The sequence below is a fragment of the Eurosta solidaginis genome, chromosome 3, assembly GCF_040869045.1.
Source record: "Eurosta solidaginis isolate ZX-2024a chromosome 3, ASM4086904v1, whole genome shotgun sequence".
NCBI classification, from domain to species: domain Eukaryota; kingdom Metazoa; phylum Arthropoda; class Insecta; order Diptera; family Tephritidae; genus Eurosta; species Eurosta solidaginis.
Window position 1 is genome coordinate 8368353 of NC_090321.1, and position 26366 is coordinate 8394718.

Genomic DNA, 26366 nt, shown 5'->3' on the forward strand with positions numbered 1-26366 from the left:
TACGTTAACTCCATTCTTATCCAGATTGAGTAGTATCACGTTTAGTGCTACAGTCCGGAGGTTTGGGAAGACGGGTTTCTCTTTCCATAGTTCGCGGCATTGTCACCGAGCCTTTGCCTATGTAACTCTATTTACTGTGGGTTGTATTGCTTGCATTTGAGTGATCTTTCCTTTTATTCAATGAGCTCATGGAAAGAAATGTCTGTTAATCGTCTCTTCATATGTGCATGCGGCGTCTTAGAAAGGTTTAGACCTTTTAGAATGTGGAGCTTATTGCTATGTTATCTTTACATTATTGTGCGTTTTTTCATCCGTCAGGAAACTACTTGAGTTCTTTTCCAGCTTTGCGGTTCATAGATTAGAATGAAACTAGCTTAATATACCCTAAAGAGCAAGAAGACCTTTGGATCACATAGCTTATTGTTAAGAGGGAAATGTTGTTCTGGTCTGTGAACGCTTCCAGGGAAATGTGTGTTCATTAGCTTGAATCTTCGTGGACGCGAGTGTTTATTTTTGAGCAGCAGAAGGATTTTCAGGATATAGTTTTGTTGTTGCAATTGTTTTTTCGTAATCTTTAGCGCATCCTGCTATAATTGCAATATGTTAATTGTGTTTAGTTCAGTGAAAGCTTTTTTTACTGCTGTTCTAAGTTTTTTGAGTTGCCGTGATACCCTGAAATCTCAAGTTCTCTGCTAGCGCCGAACCCCCTTTGTTGAGTCCAGTGTAGGACTTCTCCTCATTGCTGAAGTCTGCTTGGATGAGGGAATATTATTGCCTGGGGTGACTATTAAGGATCTAGTGAGAAAAATTCTTCAACCTCTTTCGTTTATTGAAAAGGTTCCCCCTATATTAATTTTTGCACTAGCATCTACAATCTACAGTCACATTCTGCTCACTGTTGTTGTCCATAAAATGTGTCAAATATGGAGACTGGGCCATTTTGTAATACACACACACTTGCAGTTCCAAAATGGGCCAAAAACTCGAACTTATGGTGCAATGTAAATGTAAGATTATGGAGTACCTGAAGAAGTTCTTCATCACTGTTTAGTTCTACTGAGCTCTACTTTTTCAATATTTTGCGCTATATCGAACAGCCGAAAGGTAAAGGGCTGAGGCTTGAAAGGAGGACGGCCTCTTGCTCATGTCAGTGGTATCACAATCGTCACAGTCAGGCTAACCTAACCCAACACATCCATCACACAACCGAAGCGCTCATAATCACAGAACATCAAGAAGAGAGGTACTATTTCATTATTTTATACAAAGGTTTTTGTTATAGGTTTTTGTAAAAAAGAACATTTTTTCGAAATAATTAACTTATCATTTGGATATACCCCGACTTCAAAATAATCTAACCCTCTTTTTAGGTATTTACGAAGTGTATAAATAAATTGATAAACTAAAAATAATTTAAGGAAACAGCTTTCATACTTCTATCAATTTCCGATTGCACACAATTTCAAGCTAATTTATGAAAAAACAAAAAACAAATAAAGAAACCAAACACAAAAACCTCTTTCGCCATTAGTTTTTATTTACGTACTTAATCTTTGTAGCCAATTAATCTCTCTGAACTAATGGCCAAAGTAAACGTTTTGAGTGTTTGTGTGCTGCAAGTAACTTGGAAGTAGAAATTAATTGCAAGAACGGTATGGCGGGGCGTATGAGTAACAGAAAACCTCTTTGTCGTATATTAACTAAGAACAATGTGGTACGAGTATAATGGAACAAACACACCAAGGAACAAGTAAGGAACGCTAAGTTTGGGTGTAACCGAATATTACATACTCAGCTGAGAGCTTAGAAGACAAAATAAGGGAAAATCACCATGTAGGAATATGAACCCAGGGTAACCCTGGAAGGTGTTTTTACGACATGGTTATCAAATGGAAGGTGTTAATGAGTACTTTAAACAGGGGTGACTCTAGAATATGTTTGTACGATATGGGTATCAAATGAAAGGTGGTAATGAGGACTTTAAAAGGGAGTGGCCCTTAGTTGTATATGTGAAGGTGTTTTCGAGATATCGACCAAAATGTGACCAATGTGTGTGGGGTGACCCAGAACATCATCTGTCGGATACCGCTAATTTATTTATATATGTAATACCACGAACAGTATTCCTGTCATGTTTGCAAGGGCTTTTGATTTCGCGCCCTGCACAACTTTTTCATTTTCTTCTACTTAATATGGTAGATGTCACACCCATTTTACAAAGTTTTTCTTAAGTTATATTTTGCGTCAATAAACCAATCCACTTACCATGTTTCATCCCTTTTATCGTATTTGGTATAGAATTATGGCATTTTTCCATTTTTCGAAATTTTCGATATGGAAAAAGTGGGCGTGGTCATAATCGGATTTCCGACATTTTTAATACCAAGATAAAGTGAGTTCAGATTAGCAAGTGAACAAAGTTTAGTGAAGATATGTCGATTTTTACTTAAGTTGTCGTGTTAACGGCCGAGCGGAAGGACAGACGGTCGACTATGTATAAAAACTCCGCCCACTTTCACAGAAAACAGTTACCGTTATAGAAGCTATGTCCTTACCAAATGTCACAAGTATTCCTACATTTTCATTCGATTTATGGCATTAAAAGTATTCTAGACAAATTAATGGAAAAAGGGCGGAGCCACGCCCATTTTGAAATTTTCTTTTATTTTTGTATTTTGTTGCACCATATCATTACTGGAGTTGAATGTTGACATAATTTACTTATATACTGTAAAGATATTCAATTTTTTGTTTGACTTTGCAAATTTTTATTTAGCACATACATAGTAATAGGAGTAACGTTACTGCCAAATTGCATCATGGTATCCTCAAGGACTGCCAAATTACAGCTTACAAAGCTTTTAAATTACCTTCTTTTAAAAGTAGGCTGTTCCACGCCCATTGTACAAAATTTTACTAGCTTTCTATTCTGCGTCATAAGATCAACTCACCTACCAAGTTTCATCGCTTTATCAGTCTTTGGTAATGAATTATCGCACTTTTTCCGTTTTCCGAAAACTTCGATATCGAAAAAGTGGGCGTGGTTATAGTCCGATTTCGTTCATTTTAAATAGCGATCTGAGATGAGTGCCCAATTACGAAATTTCATTAAGATACCTCAAAATTTACTCAAGTTATTGTGTTTATGGACAGACGGACGGACGAACGGACGGACATGGCTAAATGAATTTCTTTCGTCGCCCAGATCATTTTGATATATAGCGGTCTATATCTATCTCGATTAGTTTATGCCGTTACGGGGCACCGTTATGCGAACAAAGGAAATATGCTCTGTGAGCTCTGCTCAGCTGAGTACAAAAACGGTATGGCGGGGCGTATGAGTATGTGGTACGTGTATAATGGAACAAACACACAAAGGAAAAACTAAATCAAAGTAAATGAAATATATTGCATAAATATGTATAAATATATAAAACAAACTGTATGATTAAGCGTGTATACATGTCAACAATACATATTAATTGGTATATACATAAGTGTGTGTAAGTTACATACTTATTTGTTTGATAAGCGCAATCAGTTTCTATTTAAATTGAATTTAATTTACTAATTTAATTAAACTGCTTTAGCAAACTTACCTTCATAAATTCAACGCTCGATTCCAATGGATTGTCGAAGCGGAAGAGCAAAAGGAAATTTTCCTCCATTGGCAATAATTGAGCGAGCTGTTAAAAGAAAAGCAGAGGAAGCATTTTGTTAGAAATGCAGATATAAATAAGTAAACAAATGCAGAAATTTAAATTTAAACACCTCCCATTGTTTAAGAACTCTTTTTAGTGAAATTTACTACTTTTAATCTTTTTTTCTATTTTTCTCCCTGCTAAATCTCCTACCTACACTTAGTCACTTCAATATAATGATCGTTAAATTTAACGTATTTCCAGTCAAACACTACCAAATTCTCAACTAAATTGAATTTCGTATAAGCTCTTAAATATTTCTAGTAGCAAAAATATTTCAAGTAATTGCTATCAAAAGTTGCTGCTCTTTCCGCTAACACAAGTGCAAACTCAGACAATTTATTTGAAGGATTTTAAAATTGAATGCTGAGTGAAATGAGACATACCGAGAATCAAATGCGATTGTAGAATTGTAAAAAAATGAAAAAGAGTTGAGTACGTCTGTATGTATTTTTGAAGCAGAGGAATTGAAAATTATTTGAATGCGTTTTATTGATAAAGAATTCAGCAGGTTGGTGAGGCTTCCTGGTACGGTTATCACTCCACGTACCTAACCGCGGGAGTCGTGTACTTTTCCACAAAACCGCAGAGCTCCGGTTGAACTCCGGGCAAATGACATCGAAAATTCTGTTTCAAACAATTTTCTAAAATAACATGGATTCACTCATCTTCACTGGTAAGGAAGTTAGGAGAGTATTTCTGTAATGAAAAGCTTATTAAAACAGTAAATCAGATTTCGGCTTGAAGTTCTTTCAGCGAACACGAAAACTTTTTCATAAGGGTTTAACTTTTTAGTTTCTCAATAATTTAAGAAAAAAATCCAAAATTTATTTTGTAACTAAAATTGTGCAAAGCAGCTCCAAAAATTGTTTACGAAAATATTCGAGATTTTGAGAAAATTTCGAACTTCTTATTTAAACTTTTATGAATTTTTTTATGCAGTTTTATAGCTTAATCAATTTAGTCTTATAAAATATAAGTTATCGGTCTCTCAAAACTCAAATTGCGACGATCTATAATTTCATAAAAAGTGCAGAGCTAATATAAAGGCAAAAGCGAAATATTTGTTAGTTTTCGCATCCATTGCCCTTCACCATTTCATACGCTAATAGCGCATTTTTGTCTAAAAGTTTATTTTCAAAAAGTTTTTTTCAGGTACAATCTGAATTATTGCCAAACTAAAATTTTCACACTTCACTTTTTCTGTTAAGCCAAACGTAATACAACAAGCGGATATACGTACATATATATATACATACAAGTCTCTATCTTAGATTTTCCGCTTCATTACCTAAAGCATATATACTTATTTATGTATATATTTTAGGCCGGGTCGATTTGTGGGGAGGCAAAAAAATCGCCCATTGCTCTATGAAAATCTTATTCTAGGGATCAAAATAAGAAAATTTGCCGAAGGAACCATACCTCTAAAATGAATTCTGATGTCCCCCCCCCTTTGGGTCGTAGGGGCAAATTTTGAAAAATCCCACTTTGAAATGCCTATGTTTTTTCTTTTTGGAGTTTATATTTCTCTTTAGAAATTTATTTAGTCAGAACATATGTAAATGAAAAAATGAATTTAACTTAGTAATAGAAAAGAAATTAAAAAAAATTATTAGAAATTAGCGTTTTTACAACCCCCTTTTAAAACCAAGGCATCACTGTGATGCATTTGCATGTCGTAAACATAGTTGTGTGGGTTTTTTATTCAATCGTTTTAAAAAATGAAGGTATCACTGTGACACAATTGCAGATCGTAAAATTGCTTGTGTTGTTTTGTTTAGCCACCACAAGACACAGCAGGTAGAATTGAAATTGCCCCTACCCAAAAGTTCGACCCAAAGGGGGGGAGGGGGGGGGGGCATCAGAATTCGTTTTAGAGGTATGGTTCCTTCTTCAAAGTTTCTTACTTTGATCCCTAAAATACGATTTTCACAGAGCAGTGAGCGATTTTTAAATCGGCCCGCCCTAATGTATGTACTGTACATATGTACAGTAGACCTGGCTTTGGTCATATGGTTTTTATTTTTTTTTTTTGGAGTTTCAAATTCGGGTAGCGATCAAAATATGCGATTTGATGCCAAAAATGATGTAGCAAATTTTCAGGTTGATTGGATGGAGCCAACCAGAGCAAAAATGAGGTCAAAGGTCAAAATTTTTGAAAAACTCCCAAATACATTTTCTCAATTAATTTTTTTATTTAATTAGATATACTATACGTAGCATTATTATTATGTTTATTATTTTAAATCAATGAAGATATTGTCTAGGCTGCGAAGTCCTTTCGGTAGCCTTCTACAATGTGTAACAAGTACTGTTTTATCGTCTTCATTGTGCGTCAAGCATCTGTTAAAGTCAGTTATTAGTTTGACTTTTCTTTCCGCGGCATCATTCATAACAGTAATGCATTTGAAGATCTGTTCCCCTTTACAAAATGCTGCATTTTTAGGCCAATTTGCTGGATCTTAGAAATCCATTGAAATTTCCAATGGAGAAAAAACTTTTTTGTGTTGGTAGTTACAAAAGAACTTAAATCTTTGGATGTGAATAATTGTAATTCATCAACACTTACATGCACTTTTTTAAAAGGAAAGAAATATCATCACCGATAGGATTGTCTTAATTGGACTCTATTTGCAATTCTAAAACCATCTTGTTTTTTATTTCTGATGCTTCAAGTGGATCAAAAAAGGCAAGTGCAACTGCTTCCTCTGATATATACCACAGATGGTTTCGAATTTTTTCCTATAGAACTGTAGATAATTTTTTATCAAAGTAGCCAATAATACCCTCTATCTCTATTTGGCGCTTCAACTACAATTGCGATTCTAAACCAGTACTAGAAACTAAGAAAACGCACATATTTCGAATTCCATTCAACTGACTCGCTGACATGTTGAAGTGTGTTTGAAACATATACATTTTTAAGGAATAAATGGCTTTCGACATGAATCTAGCATGAGACCTAGATCCAGGTGTACGAAATGTAAAATTTGGAATGCTACCACCAAGAAAAATAAATGCAAGTTGTAGAAGCTCTCTATAATCGTGCCGAATGTGTACCTCGCTAAATATTCAAGACAAAAGTTTTTGCTTGTTTCGCATTCCTTTACTGTTTTGTTTTCACAGCGTACTTTATAAAAAAAAACACTGAAGTACTTGCTGTTTTGATGGTAATTTTACACCAACTATTTTGGGTTCACATTTACCAATTAAGTATACATTTGTGTCAGCAGACCGTAGCAGTTTCAACGATAAATTTGTCTTCTGAGCCATTATTGAAATTTGAAAATGAATCTCTCCAGTCAGAAAGATGCAAGTTTTAGTCATAAGATTTTTTGCTGACTACTGCTGACTACTTCTGGTAAAACTGTCAAACGATTAGCTGTATGGCAATTTACTTCCCTGCAGGAACAGTGACGCTCATTTCATGCAACATTTGTATCAGCACGCTAAGAGCAGTGCGAAAAAAATGATGCAAGCTTTCACTAATTTCGTGTAGGGATGTGAATGTGTGAATGTGTGTGTGTGGGGAAATTGACAGATTTCACATTTTTTACTGGAAGGCAATCCCGTACCTTTTGGTGTTGCTCTCTCACTGAGAGCGAGTTTTTATATTTTGACAGTTTTACTAGAAATGGTTAGAAAAGTAAAGGATCACAGCTAATGTGAAGAAAAATTATAGAGAAGAAATGAGATTCATGCAAAAAGTAGCAGCACAACGTATAGTATATCTAATTAAATAAAAAAATTAATTGAAAAAATGTATTTGGGTGTTTTTCAAAAATGTTGACCTTTGACCTCATTAGCAATGGTAGTAGTAGTAGTAGTAGTTTATTTATTTTCTTTTAAAAATGGAATTACAAAAGTAAAAGCAAAATTAACCTGAACTAGATACAAAATAAATAAAATTTTTTTAGACAATAACAATAAATGTTGTGTGTCTTAATATCACTTATATCTAAACAAATATTTAGGAAAATTCGTTCATAATAAGACTTCTATATTTAAGACAGTTACTTATATAAACGTACAGCGAATGATAGTTACAACCTTTAAGGATATTTATCACCATCTGCAGATCTAAAACTTTCTCACCAAAACAATTATACCGAATATCTTTATATATAGGACATATCCCAATGAAATGGTATGTGTCTTCAACAGCATTTAGATTGCAAATAGAGCAGTTTACGGAAGCAACATTTTTGAAAGTTCTAGCATTAAGATTTAGCAAGCCACGCCTTGCCCGGAAGATCAGACTTATGGCATACGCAGAATACGTATCATTAAAATAGGTGGAGTTCGTAGGAATCAAGCCGGAGTAGAGGTCATGTGACCTAGACTGGCATGCACTTTTGAATCAATTTTTCTAGTACTATTGGAATACTAAGCTTGAGCGATGCGTGGGAGAAGTCCAACTGGGGAATCATGTTAACACTTTCGTAAATGTTTTTCTACTTTTTGACCCAGTAGGAACCTTGCCTAACTGCTTCCTCTGCTACAACGCGGGGGAGTCTGTTTGGAGTCAAACTTAAACAGCGTGAAATATAAAGCATGTGTGTACGCAAAGTATGTATGAATAGGGAACATAACCCTGATTCTAGGTGTATCATATAATTTGGAGTGTTAGATGGCAGAAATATTAACTTTTTTACAAAGAAACGCAGAAGTTTCTCTACGCATTCAAACTTATCAACACCCCATATTTGGGCACTGTAAAACATGATGGACCTACATGCGGCGTCAAAAATTTTCATCTTTTTTGAGATACAAATGCGATGGTTATTTATGTATTTTAACCATGTAGCATCTATAGCTGGCTTAACCTCTGCCAGTTTCGCCTCAAGTTGCTTTATGTACGATAATTTGTAGTTCAATAGAACTCCCAAGTACTTGTACTCATTAACAATTTCAATGATCTCGCTCCCATAATACCATTGAAAAGTAGGAGACCTCTTACATTCCCTGAAAACTATTATTTTGGATTTGGCGAGGTTAACTCTCAAGCCCCACTGCATACTGTACTCGTAAAACTCATTTATCATTTTCTGTAAAACTTGTGCCGATTCGGCTAAAAGCACGATATCGTCGGCGTACATAAGAGCTTTTACTATTGTACCCGCAACCTGTACACCGCCGGTGAGACTGTCACTTAGGTCATTTATATATATCGAGAAAAGAGTTGGACTCAGCAGGCAACCTTGTCAAACACCTTGATTGACAGTAAACGGCTCAGAAAGCACTCCATCAAACCATACCTGGCTTGATGTATCTTTATAAATGAGTCGCAGAACCTCTATAATGTGGCTGGAGAGACCGATATGAGCCAACTTGTAAAAAAGCATATTCCGAGGAACTGTGTCAAAAGCACATGAAAAATCCAAAAAGAAAGAGAAAGTTTTCTTCTTCGCACTGAAGTTTAAGTTTACTATACTAGTTAAATTGAACATATTGTCCATTGTTGAATAGTTTTTGCGGAAACCCGCCTGGTGTTCCGTAATTATATTGTTACAATCAAGCCACGCGTTGATGCGGCTCAGCAGCAAACCAGCGAAAATTTTATAAATTGAATCAAGCAGTGATAGGCCCCTGTAGTTGGATGGAAGATCAGGGTCACCTTTTTTGAAAAGGGTGATTATAATAGCGCTGCGAAATGAATGAGGTATTTGTTTTTTTAGAGGCACCATCCCATCAGCCTGAAAATTTGCTACATCATTTTTGGCACCAAATCGCATATTTTGATCGCTACCCGAATTTGAAATTCCGACAAAAAAATTAATGCCAGGTCTAATGTACAGTACCATGTATATATTTTTGTAGCATGTACCACAAAACTTTTAACACCTGCATGCAAATATACATACTTACTTACATACATGCACATGTAGATTATATAAAGCTTATGGCCTGATAGTTTTTCACTGTCACCTTGTAAATGTAAATGATTAAAGTTGCGCAGACACGCGCTGTGTTAGCTACATACTTATGTATACCTTTAGGCGTTAAACAGCTGTTATAGCGTTAAAATTGCTCTGAGGCTAAACCGACAAACATACGGAAAATGAAATTTTGACAATATGTAGTGCATGGCATGCAGGATGCTGTAAGTACGTATGTACATATTTGACTCGACGCTTTTAACAGCAGTCTATGTATGGATTTAAAGACTTAACTAAAACAAATTCCGAATTTAGGTTAGGTTAGGTTGAACTGGCCGGTCCATGAGGACCTCAGATAGACTGAATAAGTCCGTAGTGTTACCATAAGTTTGTTTTAACGACCAAACTGAAAAACCCTATCAAAAACCAGGACCTATGTTATAAAATAACTCCGTCCTCTTGGCAAATATTAGAAGCTTCCATCGTATCCTCCTCCAACCCGCACTTCCTACATCTGCTATCACTGATCAATCCTAATTTAAAGGCATGTGACGCCGGAAGGCAGTGTCCAGTCAGAATACCCATCATGAGTTACAGTCCTCTCTTTTTAATGATAGAAGCAACTATGTTAGTCTAAGGTTGTAAGACCTACACATAATCTTCGACACTTTACAGCACCGCGCTTGAACCTACGCCTTTCCTGCTTGGTCGATCATGTGCACCTCTCGCCTTCGCTTAATTTCGCCCAGTCTAATTGGGATGTCTACGGAACAGGCTTCAAGGGATGCACCCTTTTTAGCTAGTTCATCCGCTTTTTCATTCCCATCTATTCGCATATATTCTGGGACCCCATATAGATGTATGCTTCTCCCTGTCCCGATTCTCTCCAGTGACTACTTACACTCTAACACGCATTTAGATGCTGTGCTATGCGAGATTATTGCCTTAATTGCTGCTTAACTGTCAATATAAAAGTTAACACGATTGCAGATTGGGCTGTTTTCTTCCAGGGTTTCTACTGCTTTGGTTACGTCTACTATTTTCGCTTGGAAAACGCTACAGTAATCCGGCAGCCTGTGGGATCTGCTTATTTCCGCATGAGCACAGCATACCGCAGACTCTACTCCTTCCACTACGTTGGAACCATCTGTGTACACATGTATCGCCTCGTCCGCCATTTGCGCACCCTTGCGCCAACCGTCTATCTTTTGTGGCCTTAAGATCTCCCTTGAAGCGCAGATAGGGAATCAGGTAGTCTTGTGATTGATGACGCTATACTACTATGGCCATATGGTCGGCGTTCAAGCTGCCCCGACGCACCGAGCCTGGTTGCAGTTGTTAATGCTATGTTCTTTGCTACCAGGTATACAGGTGGAATGTGCAGAATGGCATACAATGCAGCCGTCGGGGTTATTTTCAGGGCTCCCGTAATGCTAAGTATCGATAGTCTGCATACCCCCTCTAATTTTTTGAGATATGTTGTTTTTTGTGCGGCTTTCCACCAAACAAGAACTCCATAGTATAAAATAGGGCTTACAATCGCTGTAAAAACCCAATGAGAAAGAGAGGGCGATAAGCCCCACGTACACTCCAGCATTCTTTTATATGCATAGAGTGCCGTTGAGGTCTTCTTCACCCTCTCCTGCACGTTGAGCTTCCATGACAGCTTACTGTCTAGGATGATTCCTAGATATTTTTTGCAAGGTTTCTCCTGTAAGTTCACCCCTCCTAACTTAGGCCTGGTCCAATTTGGGACCTTGTACCTCTTTCTAAACAAGACCATGTCCGTCTTCTCCGCATTGACTTTCAACCCGACATTAGATGCCCAGGTATGAATACCCCGAAGCGCCCAATCCATCAAAGAGCTAATCGAATTTAGGTAATAGAGGAAAAAATTTGAATTGGGAAAATGTTAAACGTTATAATTCTCTGTATAGTAGCGTGAAAACCGATAACTAAAACCAAATTAAAATTTTTCCTCTCCCTCCTACGCGTTTTGGTGCTTACGCAATCTCTTCAGCGGGTCTTCTTTTTATTTATGAAGAAAAAATGTATTTAACGACAATAACCATAACAACCAATAACAAGGGTACGTAAATCCCTCAGCTATAAAACTAAAGCTTTTTCTCACTGAGATGAAAATCCGAAGCTTTAATTTACCTTTGCCAAACAGTAAAGGAATCCTTTTAACATCTAAGTTGAACTTGATGCTAAATACAGAGCATGGAGTTAAACGAGCCCGCTCAAAATTTCTAGGTGAGCAACAGCAACAACAGCTACAAGACTATCTTCCCTACTCGAAGAGGTTGAATAGATAGCGAGCTCGCTGGTATACTACACATTTCAGTTTTCACGGACAGATTCAATTTTGGCCTCCGCATTCGCAAGCTTCGTCCTCTCAGTGACATTCAGTTGGCCAGGCGGCTCTTCAGGATCATGCCCCCAGGAGAGGATCATTCATTACTGAAGGGTATTATATGTGGCTGTTCTTGAATTATTATTATTATTATTATTATTATTATTATTATTATTATTAAGACACAAGTAAGACGGAGTCTTTTAATTATGAATTATAAGAGTTAACGGCACGAATTGGCCTGTCTTCTTAAAATATTTGTTCTATGTTTAAGACACGAGTTGCGTTATCAAAAGGTCGCATCAGCAAAACTCTCCACACTAACAATCTCGTGCAAAACTTTTCGAAAATTGGAACCACTTGCTCTCTCTTAAATAAAAAAAAAAATGTAAGGCGCGATAACCTCCGAGGAGATCTAAGGCCGAGCTTCTCTTCCAATTTGCGTAGTGCTCCTCTTGATTTTCCCTACAAATTGGCCGGACGGGACCTACATGCTTTATGCCGACTCCGAACGGCACCTGCACGGCAGATGAGTTTTCACTGAGAGCTTTTCATGGCAGAAATACACTCGTAGTGTTTGCCAAATCACTTTTAAGGGGCGAATCCGCTTAGAAAAATCTGTTTCTAGGGAAAAACTTTTTCTAAATTTTCGATGATGTACTTGAACCCAGGACCTTCGATGCGGTATTGTTTCGAGTTTCATTTCCAAGTTAGGTTTCGGTTTTAGTTGGGATATGATTTTGGTTAAACTTTTGGTTTTGGATTCCTGCCCTTTTTCATTTTCATTTTTGATTTCGCTTCCGATGCGGGTTTTGTTTCCAATTTTGGTTATCATTTTGATTTCAGTTACACTTTCGGTTGCGCTTTCGTTTCCAGATTCGGTTTCGGCTTTTGTTTCAGTCACATTTCATTTCGCTTTTGTAATTTCGAGATTCAAAACGAATGAAAGTCTAACGAAACAAAAACTCGATTTGAAAAGAAAAGAAAAACCTTGCAAGCAGGGCCCGGATTGTATGATACGATTCGTATGGCAATCCATTTTTCATTCAATTTATAAATAAAGTTATTTATACAAATTATGATAAATTATAACTCTAACTAGTACGCGAAGTCTCAAAAAAATTTTCAAAAATCAATTCGAGTTTCGAGAGACCTATAACTTATATTTTGTAAGACTAAAATTGAATGAGCTATAAAACTGCATACTCAAAATAATTCAGAAAAGTTTAAATAAAAAGGGCCTCCTCTATAATTTTATTTGAAGTTAAATTTTTTCATATTGAAAAGCTTTTTGCGAAGTAACACACACATTTTCATGTGTTCTCAAAGCAAAAACATTTCTTAATATTCTATTTTGGTAAACCGACGAGGGACGAATCCATCGTATTTTTGAAATTTTTTTGAAACAGAATTTTCGATGTTGCCTGCCCGGACTTCAACCTGAGCTTTGCGGTTTGGTAGAGAAGCACACAACTCCCTCGGTTAGGTACGTGGAGTGATAACCGTACCAGGAAGCCTCACCAACCTGCCTGAATTCTTTATCTATAAAACGCATTCAAATAATTTTCGATTCCTCTGCTTCAAAAATACATACAGATGTACTTAACTATTTTTTAAATTTTTTTACAATTGTCTTCTTCTACAATCGCATTTTATTTTCGGTATGTCTCGTTTCACTGAGCATTCAATTATAGGAGGACCACGCTAGCACCACACCACGGCATCTTCCATTGAAGATCTTATTTTAAGCCATGGGAAATACGGCACATAACTAACGGTGGAAAGTAGAGGCTATCTCAAGAATGCTTGAAGAACTTAAGAGCTCGTTGTTTGGTACTTTAAAGCAAAAGGCTTGATCTCACATTCATTGGTATTGACGTCAAAATATGTACGGGTTGGTCTAAAGCCACGTGGCCCTTTTTTCAACTTAAACCAACTTTTACGAGGGAAGGTAGAATATACTACAAAGAGGATTTTGTTTTTACAGCCCTAACTGCGCTTTATATCAACTTCAAGCTTCTGCTGCAGTATACATACATATGTGCTCAGCGATGAGAATCATTAGCTGTCGTTGTGCCAATTCAAGAAGCTTCTAAATTGGAATTGAATTTCATGTGACAACGGAAGTTATGTTGTTGTTGTTGTAGCAGTATGTACAACACAATTGCGCCGCATAGAAGCGGAAACTCGTCGACGGCATATTCAAGTCAAAACTTTTGAATTTCTTCTGCAAGAAAGCAACTGCGAAAACAATGTTTAGCAGGGACTCAAAAGGACAACAAAAATATGGCGATGCAACAAAACTGTAAGCTGAATTGAGGCACATTGTAAATCTAGCAAGTATTATTTAGGTATATTTATATGTATGCAGTGAAGCACGGAGTGCATGACGTGGCATTGCAGCAATTCTTAATATTCCTTTTCTTTTACTCCTCGCTTAGCCATACAAAAGCAGTGCAAGAGTAAAAGCTGGGTGCGAAGAGGAATGGTCGGTCTATTTGTAATGTAAAAAGAAAACAAAGAGGAAGCAAGAGCTGTAGGGAAAATTAAAAAAACTGCATAAGACGTTCCAAAGCAAAGAAGAGAGTGTTACACTGCTAAAGCCGCACTTGGGAAAAAGAAAAAAGCTCCATAAAAAACCCAAAAAAATTCACTCACATTTTCTCCACACATTTTGTCTTGCAAGTGTTGCTAATAATGCCTGCTGACAGCTACTGACTTACAGATGCTTACAGCGCTTAAAGTTTCGCTTGATGGAATTTTAAAATGCAACACATTGGCTGCCAAAAGTAATTTTGGTGAAAAAATAATACAAGAAAAAACTTTGGAAAAAAGTAGTTAAGAATAAGAAAGTTTTGCAGTTTGCCAGGGTTAATTCGGAATTATACAAAATATAGTCAGGCAAGTACATACATATCCTGCAGGAAAAGAATCTAACCACGAGACAACAATAAGTTGGTATGAATAAGTCAAATAAACTAGTAATCGTTTTGTTCGAAAAGTGCAGACAATTTTCGATAACCTGCACTTTTTTTCGCGACCAGTTTACATATTATGACGAATATTAGCATCACTAAGCTGCTACTAAATAAATGCACAACAACAATAAAGCAAGCTGCCACTCTTATGCACATTAACACATGATTTTAATCCATTTACACACGTACATAAAAGGTGACGAAGAATAACTCACGCACACACATGTAGTCATCAGCCGAACTTGGTTCATACACACGCATATATCTGGTAACCAAGCAGGAGATTCTAGAAGGTGAAACGTCTAGACCAGACATCGGCAAATAGTGGCACAATTGTGCACACTCAATTCACACGTATTCATATTCTCTTTAGTTTAGTTGTCGCTGAGCAATTGGCGCAGTAACATCGATTGTGTTCGTCGCTCGCAATTTTGACGAATGTTATAAGCAAGCAGCAAGCACAGTACGTTCGTTAGTTTTTTCAATGCTCTCACTAACACATCTGCATTTCCAATTTGCCGATGCCTGGTCTAGACCTTTGTAGAAATATGCATAAAAGGCAAAAGAGAGTATAAAAGCAGCGAAAGCTGAGGAATGACTGATCAGTTTTGATTTAAACACGCTGTTGTGAAGTACGTAATTGTGAAGTATAATTGTACTACTCCCAACGTAGTCTAATAAAGACCATTTTGCAATACAGAATATTGGAGTGATTTATTCAACAGTTTAGTGATTCGAACGTTAGCAGAAGGAAGCAAATAAGCAGAATTTCCCTAGATTCGTTACAATATGTTTATGGCAAGGATGCTCGTCCGATGGCTCTTTTGATTACGGGTCATAACCAAAAATCCAATTTAGACTCCGGCTGACTCCCAAGAACAACCGCATGAATTTCGGTAAAATTACAAGAAAATTATGCATGTCATGAAATTCGGAGGAATTTAAAATTTTTGTTACACAAGCAAGACTGTCGATTTACATTCGTTCACTTTGACTCCGGAGTAAGTGAACCATATTTATTTCGGTAGAAAAACATCAAGATTATGATTTGAAATTCAAGCCAATTTCATGTCACATAATTAAACGGAAATCTATCAACATTCATTCACTGCTGGGTCAGCCTGCCTGCCATAAATTGGAGCGCAAACCTATAAAAGCTCGAAATATTTGTTAACATTCCAGAAAGTATTTTGTTGTACTTTCTATAAACGTTGTTGTCAAAATTTAATTTTTGAAATTCTGAGAAGGCAGTTGCAGTAATTTTATTGATCTTGTAGTCGTATGACTCCATTATTCAAATTCATCGAGCACCCTTGGTTTATGGTATGTGTATGGTGGTGTAGCAGGATCAGCAAACGCCACCACATTAAAAAATAATTACATATATTGAAACAAAAACAATAATTACAAGCATTTCAGAAGCGTATTTGCTAAAAGTGAAAAACAATTTGCTGATACATGGCTTATGAAAATGAAAAACAAAATAAAAATTACGAAAAAGTTAGAGCAAATTTATTTTCTGCCCTTTTAATCCAACCTTCTGCAGCTTTGGGAACAGAGCGGTTTAATTCGCTTTATTTGTTGCTTGCAACTAAATTATAAATACAAATAGAAAGAACGAAAAACTCCGCTAACGTAAAATCTATTAACAAGAGAATATAATTTACTTAGCTGTGTAATTTAACCAATTCCACCTTTAAAAAATATCGAATGTAACCTGCTATTGCATACTTCAAGGCGCACATTAACTGGTTAAAGCGTAAGCTATAGTGGCTTTCAGAGTCCGTATCGTGAATGATGGCAGATATACTTGCACTAGCTTTCTAGTCTGCCCAGGGGGCTGTCCCTCAACTTTCTCAACTTTGGAGAGCTACTGTTGATATTAGTAGACTATGAATTTATATGCATAATCGGCCGCCTAAAATTATGCACCACAATATTTGTTCCGATAGCCAGTGGTGAGCGTATGGCGGGCGTACGTTTGCGTCTACGCACCCCGGTAAAATATTCTTATTTATTGATTGAATGAAGTTATACCACAAAGGTAAAAAACTACAAAAGTGTTATGAGTTGCACTTGAAAAAACTTGCGAAATTCTTGCGATGCAAAACAAGGCATTTATACTTTTTAAATATGCTTTGCTAAAAGTTTTGAACACAATTTTCGGACACAAAAACTCAGGATATTCTATCATAGTTCATCATCAATTAAATTTCTGAAACGCATCTTAAACTTCAGGACAGCACAAATTCATTTTTTGGCAGTATATTGGGTCAGTCAGACACAAAATCACAGTAGGTTAGGTTAGGTTAAGAGAGCGTGCGTGAGTGTTACCCACATTTCCACTCGGAGACATTTTGTCCATTGTGAGTGCCATCAGTAAGTACGGGCAAATTCGTTAGCCCCATTACCTCCTAGTGGTCTTCAAAGAACCACTTGCTTTCACAGATGAATCCAAGAAGAAGTGAGACGTCCACCATCCCAACCTCTGCCAGGCTGTCGAAGAAGCGTGAGCCCAGAAATCTGAGCCTTCTTATTTAAAGCACCGGACATTGGCAGAGAAAGTGTTAGATCGAATCCTCTTCCTCCTCATCCTGACAGCTTCTGCAGACGGAGCTTGTTGGCTTGTTGGTATACGCCACCGTCGGAGTATTGGTGCGATAGCACAATGACCTGTGATGACACCCGTATGTACCTTCGCCGCAGATGTGTTCAGTTTGAGAAGAAGGCAGGTGCCCTTCCTATCCAAGAATGGCCATAAGGACCTTGAGCACTCGCAGTCAACCGTATTGGTCCATAGCAAGTCCGTTGCCCTATTCTCATATTCGTCGATTCTCACTAGGAGATAACTCAGCGGCGGTCGGACGGAGATGTCCACCTCACTTATGTCTAAGTCGGAACCTTCCCTAGCCATCTCATCCGCGAGTTCAAAAAAAAAATCTGAGTAACTTTATGTTCAATGCATTTATATAGAACAAAACCGCTAGACAGAAACGATACATTTTAGTTATTTAACACAAATTAGTTTGGCCAATAACGATTGTATTTATTACTAACTTCAACACTCCAATTGAATGAAAAATTTGTATCCCTAAGGATTCTTATTTGACTTACCGGCATGCCATAGAAGATAACACAAAGGCTAATGAGTTGGCAAAGGAGAGTTCAGCACTCGCTGAATCGACGATGAACGTCCCAATATGTTTGGGAGAAATCACCATGTTGCATATGATCCATCAAACAGAAAAGGCGTGAAGAGAATCACGGGGCTGCGAAGTTTCAAAGAACATGTACAAATCGTGCGATGTTAGACTCACAAACCTGCTTATATAACCAAAGAGACAAGCCATAAGGCTCACAATGGGCATACTAACTGGACACTGCCTTCTGGCTCACATGCTTATAATTTACGCCTCGTCAGTAACAGCAGATATAGGAAGTGGGAGCTGTAGAAAGAAACGGTTGGGTACGTTCTCTGTTCATGTCCTGCGTTCGTGAAGCTAAGGCTCCAGCTACTAGGGGCAGCACAGTTGCCAGATCCCTAGGCAACAATCAAGCTAGGTCCTAGAAAACTTCTTGTATATGCCAAGAGAACGCAATTTTACTATAGCAAAAGTCCTGGTGCCTAATTCGGGGTATTCCTTTTGGTCGTTAAACAAATTCTGGTAACACTATGGACACATACAGTCTATATGAGGTATTTATGACCGGCCAGTCCAACCTAACCGGTGTAACTACTTAAACCTTGCAAGTTGTCTTTATGACTCTGATTTTTTAAATTTTTGCTACCTTATTGATAAAATTCACCACCGAGCAACAGTTGAATCCCTCTGTGAAACATTAAAACCGCCACAGCTGAGGATTTGGTGGTATCTGTGTTATGTATTTTGGAATTGTATAAGTCGATGTTAAGCTATAGACCCTAATAAAATATAACAAAGACTGAAATGTGTAGAAGATTATTGCGCATGTTGTGCATCACTGACTCAGATCTCTCATTCGGCAATTATTTTTTTATGATATTCTTCTTTTGTCAAATCTCTGTCTGATCTGCGCTACATGCATAACAACATTCCGACCTACGATACAATTATTAGCTGCAATGTAAAATTTTGCGCCAATGACAAAAATACATGAACATGAAATGTCAAAATAATTATTCGACTCGCAATCGTACATGCAGCCAATTTAACTTAAGGGCTGCCAGACTGCTGACTGCACTGCGAATTGGACAATGCTTACTAAAACCAAAATGCTTTAAATCAAAATAGCAACATAAAAAATATCAACAACAAATAAATCATTTCTGAGTTCGTAAATAATCTGAGCGCATAGTGCGAGTGTGCCAAGAAAGTGTTGGACGAACAAGATGTCATTGTGACAGCTGCATACAAACTGCATCCATTCATTGTGTTGACTGTCAAGCTGACCAATGTTGATCAAAGAAGATGTATTAATAGCATTGTTGGCAGTCATTGAAAAGGCGGAGGAAATGGACGAAGAGGTGGAAAATGCATTGTCGTGTTTGTAACTTTTATTTGTTTGCGCATTTTATGTGAAGGCAGCAAGTTTTTTTTTGCAAAAAACTCAACAAAATAATAAACTTTACTTCACGTTACTGAATGCTTGCATTAGGGTGTGGCTTATTTAAATGGGAACATAAGATTTTTGAGCTACAAAACCAGACCTCCTCACACTTTGAAAAAGTTTTTTAATAATTTTTTAGAAGCGTACTTGAAAGAACTGCTCCAATTGTCCTGTTAAAAACCAACCTTAGTTCCAGATCTCATGCGGCGTGCTGTAATTCTCCAAATGTGAAGAGGTGTATTGAATTCAATGCAGTGTGAAGAATGCCATCGGTAGTACTAATTTATAGTATAAAAGAACCATCGAGCTACTCTGCTGTGTCCTGATCACATAGCTCGAAGCTCTACAAGAACCAATCCGTGCGAATGATTACCTTGCGACAGCCTCTATTCGTACTGCACCGTATGGAAAAACAAGCTATCGAAAAACTGTCCCCAAAACTGACAAGTGAAAATCTACTGGATGGCGAAATATTTGCCAAAACATATTTAGGTAATGCAAGGTAAAGCTTCCCTCTTTTCTAAACAGTGAGGAATATAGTGATCACGATACCTGAACCCATGACGATGGACCAGCGTTAAAAAAATAACCGACCCAAAAATAAGAAATATCCAAAAAGTGACGAACTACCCGCCGTTTTGCTTAAGTATGGATGCGAAGAGCGAAACTCACATCAACGCAACGTGGCCATGAAGTCGACATCGCATGACGTACATATCAATTTCTTGTTGCAGTTCCTGAAACACTACTTGTAAAAGATCCTCTGAATTTTCAAATCTTCCGGTCCTTTTTGAGGAGATATTATCTTTTAGCGGTTCAAACAGTTCTTAGCAAAATATGTTATTTTGGCCTTACAAACATTTTCAGAGGAGGTGCTGCTTTTTGGGTAATCGTTGCAAAATAAGTCACACTCTCATTTACGGATCTGGTAGCTTTTATCAGGTTCGCAAAATGGTTCGAAGAGGAAAGGTAATGGCCTAATACCACTGGCCTATATGTGCTCTCGGGCAGCCACCAAGCTAACCTAACCTAACTTACACGGACCAATAATATGGCTCGGAGTTTTCAAATTTGCCTTGTCAGAATCGAAAACGAATTGATAAGTCGAAGAGCGGTGCAACAGATACATTAAGCGTCGTTTTATCACGTAAAATTTAATACTGTGACGGATATCAGCACCACTAAGCTGTTAGTTAATAATTACGCAACAACAAAAACATGAAGCAGCAACTCTTATATACATATACATATTAAAGCTAACCACACTTATGTGCAAGTCAACGAAGAGATACCTCACACACAGAGATGTAGTCATCAGCCGAAGTAGTCACTCACACATACACACGCATATGGCTATGGGAGAGGCGTGGACTACAAATATACATGTATGTAGATGATAACCAAGCAGGAGATACAAAAGTTGCAGAAGGTGAAACGTCTAGACCTTAGGAGAAATATGAGAATGAAGCAACGGAGAGTATAAAAGCAGCGCAAGCTGATTTATCAGTAATCAGTCTGATTTAAACACGCTATCAGTGGCGAAGTGAAGTATAATTGTGAAGTATTTTTTTATTGGTATTAAATTGTACTAGTCCCAAAGTAGTCTAATAAAGACCATTTTACAATACTGAATATTGGAGTGATTTATTGAACGGTTTAGCGATTCGAACGTTAGCAGAAAGTGCATTAATAAGCAGGATTTCCCCAGAATTCGTTACAATACTTATCCGTCCGATAAAAATATTTCTTTTGAACAAAAATTATGTTTATACACCGAAAGAAATGAAGCTAGTAAAGCCAAGAAATCAGGTTTTTTGTTCTTGAACTAACAAGTATTCAGTAAAATTTATCGAATTATTCAACAGAGTTTTTGTCAAAAAAACATACGTGTTTAGATATTTCAACTGAAGAAAACGTGTGGGTCTGAAGTTAGCAAGTTCTGTTAAAATTACAGATTCTTAGTCCTTCCAACTGAATGGTCATTTCAACAGCAAACAAACGTAAATATGTTGCAAATGCAGCATCTAATTTTAAAGAGAAGATTGCGCTCACCGCGCACATTGCTCTGTCCTTATGACTATCGTGAAACAGAAATATCTGTTATATCAACAGTCACTGTCATTCTAATGTTGGTGAAAATCTGTTATTTTTAAAGTTTTCACTCATATTCCTAGCGTGACATTAATAATTATTAGTTAACAGAGCAGAACTCGGCGGCCACCGTCGTGTGGTGGTAGCATGCTACGCCTACCACACCAAAAATGCTGGGTTAAAGGCCTGAAAAAAACTACATCGAAATCAAACCTTTAGACGGTCATACCTATCGCGGGAATATTCTAGCCAGCTTCGTGTATTGCAGAAATGGTTTATGCATTGACCGGAAATTTTTGAGCCTCACTACGAGCGAATTTCAGGTACCGTTGAACTCTGTAGCTACTCTCACGAGAAGAGGCTAGGCAAGTTTTTTAATTTTTTTTTTATTTGAATGTTCAAATACTCAAACCACAATCAACAATTTGTGTGAAGTTGCTTCAACAGCTCTCTGCGGTGAATAAAAGTTGACAGAATCTTCGTTTGAATTGACGTAATTACGTTGATTTTTCCAGCTTTTGTCTTTTAGTGTAGGACAGATAAATTGTAAATCTTACATGAGAAAACGGCACTAAATTTAATAATACAATTAAAATAATTTTATTTTCCTCCTTATCGGCTTAAATTATAACTTAAATCAGAAGCTCCTTTTTAATCCGAAACGAAGCTCCGTAACATCCCTAATACCTACAAAGGGGAGGTCGTGATAGAAAGCACTTTTTTGCGGGTGCACAGCTCGCATATTTGCTTTTTGACTTTTATGTGCCACTCATTATTTAGCAGCTTGTATGTTTTGTCTTAATTTTTTTTTCTTTCTTTGTATTTTTTTTTTTCCTCCCAGTTCATTATGGGATGAGCTCAGTTGGCCATGCATGTGGTGTTAGTTGCTGCACCACGAATGCCACATGTGCCTTTGATACATCGCAAGAGTCACAATTAATTAATGAGGCAGTGAAAGGTGATGTTTGTTGAGGTGGGGTGGTGTGTGTGCTTTCAGTTTAGTTGTTGGTTGATCTGATCAATTTATTTTGAAATGATAAACGTTTAACTTCATTCGTTTCGGCAGAGAATAAAGTTTATGCCTCTCTATTGCGGAAAAATCTTATCTTTTCTTTGGAACTATTATACTAATACCCCGAAGATCTTCGGTTCAATTCCCGAGCAAAGCAACATCAAAAGTTTACAAACAAGAATTTTTCAAAGTCACCCGTCGCGACGGCAGTGATTAAGCAAACAGTCCGAATGTACATTTGTATATGAAAATCTTCTCAGTGACAACTCATCTGCTTTATAGGTGCCGTTTGGAGTCGGAATAAAACATGTAGGTCCCGTTCCGCCAATTTTCGGAGTTTATCGCGCCTTGCATTTATTTTTTATTTTTAAAGTTATTCTTCTTTAGGCGCGTTATGAAAAAATGGTGAGAGTGAAATTTAAAAAAGTTTAACACAAAATTCACATGTTGAAAATTCACTTCGTGTGTGTGTTCGCTGTGAATTGTACGAGCAAACTTGCTTTGAGTGGGATACAGATGGGTGTATGTAGGTGTTTGAAAAAATGCCATCATTCGCTGGCCGTATTTAACTTCGGCAGTGCATTTATGGGTATGTATGGATGAATATGTGTGTGTATTTTCATTTCATATCGGGTTGACACACATACATATTTATGAGTGTTAATATTTGGCGATTCTGCTGGCTCAAGGTCTCTTTAAATAAAACACATAGGTTTTTTTCCTTCCGATATATTTCGGTTACACTACGGTAACCGTCCTCAGGGAACTACAACCATACAAAAATTTTTTATTAATAAATAAAACCAAAAACTTTACAATAAAATTGATTAAAAATATCACATACATTATTTTACACGTCCTTCCGCCGTGACGTGGAGTTTGGTACTGGTCGTTTGTTTGTTAGTAAATATTTATAGTTGTGAGCGGAATGGTCAAAGTCAGTTTTATAGTTCAGTCTAATGTGTTCTGGAGTGTTTACGATATGTAGCATTTCCAATGTAAAGCGCTTATTGTAGTGTTGCTCTTGTTGTAGAATGCTCGCGCTCTCGAAGCTCGGTATATGGCCGCTAGCTGCACAGTGAGACATTAGTGCAGTTTTTTGATTATTAGACTGTTGGCAATATTTTAAATCTGATTTGTGTTGCGACAATCTGGTTTTTAATTTTGATTTTGTTGTTCCTACGTAAACGCTGTTAGATGGTTCGTTGTTTTTGAGCCAGCAGAGTCGCCAAATATTTGCAAGAACACAGGTCGCAAAAAATCCAATAGTATTATGAGTGTTAATGTTATTAATGGTTAAGAATACATACATACATCTCTTGAAAAATACTCTTTATTTAAAAATTTTAAACTTTTTGTTTGTGCACTAAGGAGAACAAATTAATTATATATTGTGGCGAATTTTAGCATCACTACGTTGTTAGTAAATAAAGGCACAACAACAATAAAGCAAGTTGCCACTCTTGTGTACACGAACAAATCAATCATTATTTACACACATACATACAAGGCAACGAAGGGGTATCACACAAACGCATGTAATCATCAGCCGAAGTAGTTACTCACACATACACCCGCATATGGCTATAAGAAAAGCATAAAGTACAAATATATGTACATGTATATAGATGGTAACCAAGCAGGAGATATAAAAGTTATAGAAGGTGAAACTTCTAGACCTTAATAGAAATATGTGAACGAAGCAACGGAAAGCATAAAAGCAGTGCAAGCTGAACAACCAATTTGATTTATACACGCTATTGTGAAATGAAGTATAGTTGTACTGCTCTCAAAGTAGTCTAATAAAGACCATTTGCAATACTGAATATTGGAGTTATTTATTCGACAGTTCACCGATACGAACGTTAGCAGAAGGTGTGTAATAACCTCGATTTCCCTAAATTCGTTACAATATAATATGATGCAGCTTATGGACTCCGAAACCACTCCGCTGAAGTTTCTTCTAGGGAAGTTTACCAGGGGCCAATCTATTCGAAAAAATTCTATTCACGGTTCGATTTGCCTGAAATTTGGTATAGGTAGTCCTTTGCCTTTTTTGTTGGCCCAGCTGTCTCAAATGGGCTATTGAGTTAGGCGATCGGATGATTTTTTTTTTTATAAAAACGCAATCGACACAATAGCAGCCGCGTTTAAACTGGTTCAAATGGTTGAAGTCCCGAACTATTGGTGTTTTTGATTTCAAATGGCACGGAGAGTTCGTTCTCAGTCCTTATAGAGGTGATGGTATTGCATCACCGTCATTCAGCGTAGCCGCACAAGCCTTGCACGGACTCAGGGTGCCATTTCAAGGGATGGTAAAAGGAAAAGCATGCTCTGTGTAATATATTGTAGCCTGCTGTTTCATACTTAAATATATGCATTTTCGGATCTGCATACCATTCACCATTGCTTAGACCTGCATAGTATGCAAAACCTTAAAGCATTCTTCACCGATTTCTGCTAATGGCTATTCATAATGGCTCTATAGGTTTCCTTAGGACACAATTCAGGATGATGATGATTATTACGCTAAACTTATGCTGGTTATTTCCTTCTTAGGGCTCGGAACATGGAACTTAGAAAAACTGTAAATAAACAAAAACGTTTAGCAATGTTACTAGCACCTATGATCCTCTCAACCTCTTTTCGGGATGGGCACGCTTTGAATAACAAGACAGTTTTTCTCTAACCCAGCAGCATACTATGATATCAGGGAAATAGTTTTATGCGCATAAGCGCCTGTGGGCGCGAAGAGGTGCTCGGCAAAAAGCAGCCGACAATTTATTCTGCAATCGACAGTTGGAGAATATTTGCACATTTTCAACCTTAGATAGCCAACTATGCCACAAAAGTTAATATCTCAATTTATTTTAACTACAATTGACTAGCATCAACAGCTGCACTTTTAAGCTTTTAGTACATCCTAATTTGTTAAGCTTCATATTTTAGGGATTTCATAGTTATTACAAAACTTTGAAGGTTTTCTCACACTCACATAAGTGCGAAATATAACTTAAGCTCCAGTTTAGCTGCTTTAGCTTTTGTATTAAAAACATATCTCACCCTTCCATAGATGTCTTAGTAGTGGTGATAATTCACACAAGTATAGTAACAGTTTATCTAAATGTCCATAGAAGAATTTGCCAATATCTCTAAATCTTTCTATTGTATGCAAGCTTACACATTCAAATAAGCACAATTCATTGCGCAAGATTTTCATCTCAAATCGTACAAAGAAGCTAAAAGTAATTTATGCACAAAAAAACGGAATAAATTCCACAGAATCAATTTACATGCAACGAACAAAGTGAGTGCGCGCAGCAACAAAAAATACAAAAAATCAAAGATATTGAAAGTGCTTTAATAATATGAAATACTTAGCAAAAAAAACTTAAGAAAAGAAAAATAAATAAATCGCACGAGTTACGCGGAAAAAACGGGGAAAGAAGCAAATTGTAGCTCTTCACTATAAACGCCTCAGAATGTCCCCTTTTTCAACCGTCATTATCACTCATTCTTTACTTCTTTCGACTTTTGATCAAACATTACACTTACCTCTCTTATGTCAATTTTTCCATCCTGATTATCATCGTAAGCTTCCATGAAACAAGATTTTAGCTCCTCAAGCATTGTGTCGGTGACAACCTAAAAAAAATAAAATTGAGAAAGCAATCGCACACGCGAAAGCCAAAAGATTATATTAAATCCAAAAAAGTGTTTATATAAGTAGTTAAATGGAAAAAAGGTACTCGAAATTGT

At 36.9% G+C, this 26366-nt stretch overlaps 1 protein-coding gene across 7 annotated transcripts in view; it reads right to left on the reverse strand.

Moving 5' to 3' along the window:
• Cbp53E (Calbindin 53E) overlaps positions 1-26366 on the reverse strand; it is a 262990-nt gene that overhangs the window by 161157 nt on the left and 75467 nt on the right. For all 7 annotated transcript variants that reach the window (XM_067770606.1, XM_067770610.1, XM_067770604.1 and 4 more), the window contains exons 4-5: positions 26163-26252; positions 3600-3686 (exon numbers count right to left, since the gene is read on the reverse strand). In XM_067770606.1, coding sequence (XP_067626707.1) covers positions 3600-3686; positions 26163-26252 — 177 coding nt within the window. The remainder of the gene's footprint in view (positions 1-3599; positions 3687-26162; positions 26253-26366) is intronic.